Source organism: Triticum urartu, chromosome 3A, assembly GCF_056163025.1.
Source record: "Triticum urartu cultivar PI428250 chromosome 3A, HENAU_Tu73, whole genome shotgun sequence".
Classification (NCBI taxonomy): Eukaryota; Viridiplantae; Streptophyta; class Magnoliopsida; order Poales; family Poaceae; genus Triticum; species Triticum urartu.
Window position 1 is genome coordinate 589,199,130 of NC_141875.1, and position 8,795 is coordinate 589,207,924.

The 8,795-nt window shown below is 47.8% G+C and overlaps 1 protein-coding gene across 1 annotated transcript; it reads left to right on the plus strand.

Annotated features, from left to right (window-relative positions):
• The first annotated feature begins 958 nt into the window (after positions 1-958).
• LOC125529309 (putative laccase-5) lies at positions 959-3,462 on the plus strand. The gene is made up of 6 exons (XM_087513468.1): positions 959-1,119; positions 1,208-1,359; positions 1,449-1,693; positions 1,777-1,905; positions 2,053-3,006; positions 3,117-3,462. The coding sequence occupies exons 1-6, from the start codon at positions 994-996 to the stop codon at positions 3,245-3,247; spliced, it is 1,737 nt and encodes a 578-aa protein (XP_087369594.1). The 5' UTR covers positions 959-993; the 3' UTR covers positions 3,248-3,462.
• Positions 3,463-8,795: the final 5,333 nt, after the last annotated feature.

An 8,795-nucleotide genomic window follows, 5' to 3' on the forward strand; every position in this document is an offset into this window, starting at 1 on the left:
CTCCCTTGCGTCGACCACATGGGCACACTCCCTTGGGCATGCTCGACAATCTCACAGCGCTCCGCACACTCTCCCTCCATTGGAACACACTCATGGGCCCCATGCCCAATGACATCTCTAACATGATCGAGCTCTGGGCCATGTAATTCCAGCACAACGGCTTCTCCGGCGAGATCTCAGTGTCGCTCTTCACGCTCAAGATCCTAGTGTGGCTCAACGTCGGGGAGAAGTTTTCAAGCGAGATCTAGCCGGACTTCAACAAGTTGAACCGGCTCAAGTCGTGGGTCCTCGACAACATTGACTTCTTCGGCGAGATTCCTAAACTGGACCTACCCACATCAACACAGCTCAACATCCCGTACAACAAGCTCAATGTTGGTTCCAACCCTACCCGAACTTCGGAATGTTTTGAAGGACTCCTTCCTGGGCACCGAACAGTGAGGTAGCCCGACCGGTCAGTGCCCCGGCAAGATAGCGGAGACGCTGACCGGATAGCTGGGGTCCCAGCAAGGTGTCGGCGATTGCACTGACATCGGTGGCGGCAAGAAGAAGAAGAAGTAGCTTCCTTGCAAAAACCATAAACCAGCCTATGTGGCAAGCCAAGTCAACAGAGGAATGTTGGTCCAAGCACCTATAACGGTTTTTTTAGGGGTAGTTTGTTTTTGAAATTTTAAAAGGGGTAGTTAGCGGCACAAATTTACTTAAATTGGATAAAATGTGAACAATCTACTAAATGAGGTATTTTGTGTGACAAAGGTGAAACTAAAGGGTAAAAAGTGAAATTAACTCAAGAAAGAAGAGCAACGGACGAGCAAATGGGCCAATGCCAAGTTTTCCTGTGCACCTGCACCAACTCGATCGGCCAACCACTACCACGGGTGTGACCTCCTACCATGCAGAGCACGAAGCGCTCATGGCCCTATATAGACCCCGTACTCATTTCTCGGTAAGTGCACCACTTCACTTGCTTCGAGGCGCAACCAAGCCACACAAATGGGTGCTCCTCGCGGCCTCCGGCGACACGCTGCCGCCTCCGCATGCCCCCTCCTCGCGTTCGCCGTCCTCCTCGCGTTGCCAGGCCTCGCCGCCGGCGCCGTCACCCGGCGCTACACGTTCAATGTAGTACTCACGACGTCCGTCACCTCTTTGAAGACCGAACGATGCATGCATCGTTATTCATTGACCGTTCGTGTCGTGTCATCTTCAGGTGGGGATGACGAGCGTGACGCGGCTGTGCGGCACCAAGAGCATCCCGACGGTGAACGGGCAGTTCCCGGGGCCGAGGCTGGACGCGCGGGAGGGCGACCGGCTCGTGGTCACCGTCCACAACCACATGAGCCGCAACGTCTCGTTCCACTGGTGAGGACCGCCGTCGGTGCCTGCACGGTACGCATGCACGGTGCTGTATGATCTATGATGGTGTTTCAGTAACGGGCGTGCGTGTGCAGGCACGGGCTCCGGCAGCTGCGCAACGGGTGGGCGGACGGGCCGGCGTACATCACGCAGTGCCCGATCCAGCCCGGGCGGAGCTACGTGTACGACTTCACCGTCGCCGGGCAGCGCGGCACGCTGTGGTGGCACGCGCACCTCTCCTGGCTCCGCGTGCACCTCTACGGGCCTCTCCTCATCCTCCCCGAGCTCGGCGTGCCCTACCCCTTCGACGCCCCCTACAAGGAGGTGCCCATCATGTTCGGTACGTGCGTGCTTTGTTCGGGATCTTACATCTTTTTTTTTTTGAGGGGATGCTCAATTGCTCATTGGAATGGATGTTGGCAGGCGAGTGGTTCAAGGCCGATACGGAGTCGGTGATCAGCCAGGCCCTTCAGACTGGCGCTGGCCCAAATGTCTCCGACGCCTACACTTTCAATGGGCTCCCCGGCCCAACTTATAACTGCTCATCCAAAGGTACTTTTACTTCTCTCCCAAATCATCAACATGGCGGGCCTGCAAGCCCACAAGTTAATAAAGCTAGTCGTCTACTTATTTTCTGAATACCCCTAAATAAACTTATTTTCTGAATGGAAATGTCTGCAACTGAAATGCACGTGCCAGACACGTACACGCTGAAGGTGCGGCCCGGGAGGACGTACATGCTCCGGCTCATCAACTCGGCGCTCAACGACGAGCTCTTCTTCGGCATCGCCAACCACACGCTCACCGTCGTCGAGGCGGATGCCAACTACGTCAAGCCCTTCACCGTCAGCACGCTCGTCATCTCGCCGGGGCAGACCATGAACGTGCTGCTCACCACGTCCGCCAGCCCTTCGTCCCAGGCCTTCGCCATGGGCATCGCGCCGTACACCAACACCCAGGGCACGTTCGACAACACCACCGCCGCCGCCGTCCTCCAGTACGACGCCTCGACGCCGCCGAGCTCCGCCCAGAGCCTCCCCCTGCCGGCCCTGCCGCGGTACAACGACACCAACGCCGTGGCCAGGTTCACGAGCAACTTCCGGAGCCTCGCGAGCGCGCAGTACCCGGCGCGCGTGCCGCGGGCCGTGGACCGGCACGTCCTGTTCACCGTCGGCCTCGGCACCGACCCGTGCCCGTCCAACCAGACGTGCCAGGGCCCCAACGGCACCAAGTTCGCCGCGTCCATCAACAACAACTCCTTCGTCCGGCCCAGGACCGCGCTCCTCGAGGCGCACTACCGGCGCCGCTACGCCGGCGTGCTCATGGCCAACTTCCCGACCACGCCGCCGCACCCGTTCAACTACACCGGCACGCCGCCCAACAACACGTTCGTCGCCCACGGCACGAGGGTGGTGCCGCTCAAGTTCAACACCTCGGTGGAGCTGGTGATGCAGGGCACCGCCATCCAGGGCGCCGAGAGCCACCCCCTGCACATGCACGGCTTCAACTTCTTCGTGGTCGGGCAAGGGTTCGGCAACTACGACCCCATCAACGATCCGGCCAAGTACAACCTCGTCGACCCCGTCGAGCGGAACACCGTCAGCGTGCCCACCGCCGGCTGGGTCGCCGTGCGGTTCCTCGCCGACAACCCAGGTAATCTTTATTCGACACTTGTTGGCATGCTTGACTTGCCTGTACTCTTGTTTACTCGGCAGTGGCCAATGTCGGCTAATTCGATGTGCATCCATCCATATGTGCGGCAGGTGTGTGGCTTATGCACTGCCACTTCGACGTCCACTTGAGCTGGGGCCTCTCCATGGCGTGGATGGTCGACGACGGGCCGCTGCCCAATCAAAAGATGTTGCCTCCGCCGTCCGATCTTCCGAAATGCTGATGACTCGTACAAGGGCGAAGATCTGCGCATGATTTCTTGCCTGCCGACCGCATTTCTATCTTCATGTTCGACGTACCAACTACCAACTCCTTGATCTGGACTGTTTAATTTGTACTGTTGTGCTGATTTTCTGGGAAGTCACTGGACTTTGTTTCCACGCACTTGAATTCCCGTTTTGAATCCGAATAAGAAGTGACAAACTGTTTTTTCTTGGACACCTTTTCTTGGTGTGTACACCCCATGTAATATGAGTTACCACCTCTTGATCACTTATAGTATCCCAAACATCCGACTGCATTATAACCAAATCATACATTTACTTAATCTTCTGCTACTGTTTTTACTTTTTGGGGGATAAAGGTGCATTTTGCGAAGAATGAACTTCATAAAGTAGGTTGTAGACATGGACAATTAGACTGCTGGTATGAATAATTGAGGATTAACTAGGACATTCATTACGGCCTATGGCGGCGTCTATGATGATTGTTTATTCCTTTATCATGAGTTAGTGACGTTTCCATTGATTTTGTCCTAGGGGAGACAATATGGCGCACATGCTTTAGCTAGTAAGTCGGGAAATTCTAGCCCTTCTGTTTGGCAAGAGGAATCTCTTGAATTTCTTCTGTCTATCATGTCAAACGATGTAAGCGTTTTTCCTTATGAATAAAAACATTCATGAATGCTTTTCCTCTTTCTTTAGGATTAACTATGATAAAATGTGAGGCCGTTGACGTGACAAACATGCGAGATTTGCTGATGTAGAAGAGTTGCACGCATAGGAAAAATAGGCAATTAGATTTAGATGACAAGTTGACGACCATTCGACGTGAATGGTGAGCTATATAAAAAGATAGGATGGTAGGTTGATCACTTGGCAGACATACATGATTTGTTGAGATTTGCTGAATCTGTGTTCTTTACTACAAACTCTTTCTCGATTGACGATGTACGAACTATGAGATTTTCGGAATAGACTTAGCTCAGGGGCGCTCCATTAACCGTTTAGCATGTAAGCTTTTACATTATCGTGCAACGAAAAGATGTTTTGGTTGCTTTAGTATTTTGAGTGAGCCGGTTAAATATACAATTCCTTCAGGCTTTGATAGGGGACAGGTGGACTTTGTGGCTTCACTTGGCGCATCGGATGATGTCGGTCCAACTTAACAAACAAACCTAATGTATTACAATGGATGGAATTACAGTCCTCTAGTTTTCTCTAGTAAATCGATGTACGCTGACCTAATCAACATTGGCCGGATTTTAGACGTCATCACATATGAAAGACTAAGGTGCCATTAAAGTACAAAATATCTATGTGGTTCCTTTACCGAAGGATTTTGATAAAAGGGTGAGCCTAAGATCATGGTTAATAGCATAGCCAACTCTTGGCTATATGTTTTTTTTACTATTTCTTGGCAATATGTTGTTGCCATGTCATTTATAGTCAATCTTAATTGTAGCCAACATAAAAATAGTTAGCTATGAACATATACTACCATGGCCCACCTTATCTCTCGTAGAGTTCCAAGAAACACGTGCTATAGCTGGTTGTTAATCTACTGTTTGCTTTTCTTCTCCCTCCTCTTACTATGGACAATAGGGAATACCCCGTGCGTTGCTGCGGGAATTGGTTGATGAAAATTTGATTGATAATATAAGTGTTGGGGAATGCAGTATTTCAAAAATTTTACCTACGATAACGCAAGATCTATCTAGGAGATGCATAGCAACAAGAGGGGAGAGTGTGTCTACGTATCCTTGTAGACCGAAAGCGGAAGCGTTTAGTAATGCGGTTGATGTAGTCGAACGTCTTCGCGATCCAACCGATCCAAGTACCGAACGTACGACACCTCTGCGATCAGCACACGTTCAGCTCGATGACGTCCATCGAACTCTTGATCCAGTTGAGGCCGAGGGAGAGTTTCGTCAGCACGACGGCGTGTCGACGGTGATGATGAAGTTACCGACGCAGGGCTTCGCCTAAGCACTACGACGATATGACCGAGGTGTGTAACTGTGGAGGGGGCACCGCACACGACTAAAAGATCAACTTGTGTGTTCTAGGGTGCCCCCCTCCCCACGTATATAAAGGAGGGAGGAGGGGAGGGTCGGCTGGCCCCTAGGGCGCGCCCAAGAGGGGAGTACTACTAGGACTCCTAGTCCTAGTAGGATTCCACCAAAAGGGAGAGGGGGGAAGGAAGGAGAGGGAGAGGGAGTAGGAAAGGGGGCCCTTGTCCAATTCGGACTACAAGGGGGGGGGGGGCTGCCCTGGCTGCCCTCCTCTCTCTCCAATAAGGCCCATGGTGGCCCATTAGTTCCCCGGGGGGTTCCGGTAACCCCTCCGGCACTCTGTTTTTACCCGAAATGATTTGAAACACTTCTGGTGTCCGAATAACATGGTCCAATATATCAATCATCTCAACCATTTCGAGACTCCTCGTCATGTCCATGATCTCATCCGGGACTCTGAACAAACTTTGGTTCATCAAAACACGAAACTCATAATATAAATCGTCATCGAACGTTAAGCGTGCGGACCCTACGTGTTCGAGAACTATGTCGACATGACCGAGACACATCTCCGGTCAATAACCAATAGTGGAACCTGGATGCTCATATTGGCTCCTACATATTCTATGAAGATCTTTATCTGTCAAACCACATAACAACATGCGTTGTTCCCTTTGTCATCAGTATGTTACTTGTCTGAGATTCGATCACCGGTATCATCATACCTAGTTCAATCTCGTCACCGGCAAGTCTCTTTACTCATTCTGTAATGCATCATCCCGTGGCTAACTCATTAGACGCATTGCTTGCAAGGCTCATAGTGATGTGCATTACCGAGAGGGCCCATAGATACCTCTCCGATACACGGAGTGACAAATCCTAATCTTGATCTATGCCAACTCAACAAACACCATCGGGGACACCTGTAGAGCATCTTTATAATCACCCAGTTACGTTGTGGCCTTTTATAGCACACAAGGTGTTCCTCCATTATTCAGGAGTTGCATAATCCCATAGTCTGAGGAACATGTATAAGTCATGAAGAAAGCAATAGCAGAAAAACTAAACGATCATTATGCTAAGATAACGGATGGGTCTTGTCCATCACATCATTCTCTAACGATGTGATCCCGTTGATCAAATGAAAACACATGTCTATGGTCAGGAAACTTAACCATCTTTGATTAACGAGCTAGTCTAGTAGAGGCATACTAGGGACACTCTGTTTGTCTATGTATTCACACATGTACTAAGTTTCTAGTTAATAAAATTCTAGCATGAATAATAAACATTTATCATGATATAAGGAAATATAAATAACAACTTTATTGTTGCCTCTAGGGCATATTTCCTTCAGTCTTCCACTTGCACTAGTGTCAAGAATCTAGTTCACATCGTCATGTGATTTAATACCAATAGTTCACATCTTCATGTGATTAGTTCACATCACCATGTGACTAATACCCAAAGGGTTTTACTAGAGTCAATAATCTAGTTCACATCGCTATGTGATTAACACTCAAAGAGTACTAAGGTGTGATCATGTTTTGCTTGTGAGAGAAGCTTAGTCAATGGGTCTGTCACATTTAGAGCCGTATGTATTTTGTAATTTTTTTATGTCTACAATGCTGTGCATGGAGCTACTCTAGCTAATTGCTCCCACTTTCAATATGTATCCAGATTGAGACTTAGAGTCATCCAGATCGGCGTAAAAGCTTGCATCGACGACACTCTTTACGACGAACTCTTTATCACCTCCATAACCGAGAAATATCTCCTTAGTCTTCTAACAATATTTTTGACCGCTGTCCAGTGATCCACTCCTGGATCAATATTGTGCCCCCTTGCCAAATTCATGGCAAGGTACACAATATGTTTGGTACACAATACTTTATAGAACCTATGGCTGAGGCATAGGGAATGACTTTCATTCTCTTTCTATTTTATACCGTGGTCGTGTTTTGAGTCTTACTCAACTTTACACCTTGCAACACAGGCAAGAACTCCGTTTTTGACTGATCCATTTTGAACTATTTCAAAATCTTGTCAAGGTATATACTCATTGAAAAAAAATCTTCTCAAGCATCTTGATCTATCTCCATAGATCTTGATGCTCAATATGTAAGCAACTTTTCCGAGGTCTTTCTTTGAAAAAACTCCTTTCAAACACTCCTGTATGCTTTCTAGAAAATTCTACATCATTTCCGATCAACAGTATGTCATTCACACATACTTATCAGAAAGGCTGTAGTGCTCCCACTGACTTTCTTGTAAATATAGGCTTCACCGCAAGTCTGTATAAAACTATATGCTTTGATCACACTATCAAAGTGTGCATTCCAACTCTAAGATGCTTGCACCAATCCATAAATGGATCACTGGAGCTTACACACTTTGTTAACACCTTTAGGATTGACAAAACCTTCTGGGTGTATCATTTACAACTCTTCTTTAAGAAATCCATTAAGGAATGCAGTTTTGACATCCATTTGTCAAATTTCATAAAATGGGGCAATTGCTACATGATTCAGACAGACTTTAAGCATCGATACGAGCGGAAAAATCTCATCGTAGTCAACACATTGAACTTGTTGAAAAACCTTTTTGTGATAATTCGAGCTTTGTAGATAGTAACATTACTATCAACGTCCGTCTTCCTCTTGAAGATCCATTTATTCTCAATGGCTTGCCGATCATCGAGCAAGTCAACCAAAGTCCATACTTTGTTCTCATACATGGATCCCATCTCAGATTTCATGGCCTTAAGCCATTTTGTGGAATCTGGGCTCATCACCACTTCCTCATAGTTCGTAGGTTCGTCATGGTCTAGTAACATGACTTCCAGAACAGGATTACCGTACAATTTTGGTGCGGACCGTACTCTGGTTGACCTACGAGGTTCGGTAGTAACTTGATCTGAAGTTTCATGATCATCATCATTAGCTTCCTCACTAATTGGAGTAGGAATCACTGGAACTGATTTCTGTGATGAACTACTTTCCAATTCGCGAGAAGGTACAATTACCTTATCAAGTTCTACATTCCTCCTACTCACTTCTTTCGAGAGAGACCCCTTCTTTAGAAAGGATCCATTCGTAGCAACGAATATCTTGCCTTTGGATCTGTGATAGAAGGTGTACCCAACAATTTCCTTTGGGTATCCTATGAAGACACATTTCTTCAATTTGGGTTCGATCTTATCAGGTTGAAACTTTTTCACATAAGCATCGCAGTCCCAAACTTTTAAAAACGACAAATTATGTATCTTGCCAAACCACAGTTCATACGGTGTTGTCTCAACAGATTTAGATGGTGCCCTATTTAACGTGAATGTAGTTGTCTCTAATGCATAACCCCAAAACGATAGTGGTAAATCGGTAAGAGACATCATCTATCGCACCATATCTAATAAAGTTAGGTTACGATGTTCAGACACACCATTACGCTGTGGTGTTCAAGGTGGCGTGAGTTTGTGAAACTATTCCACATTGTTTTAAATGAAGGCCAAACTCGTAACTCAAATATTCGCCTCCACGGT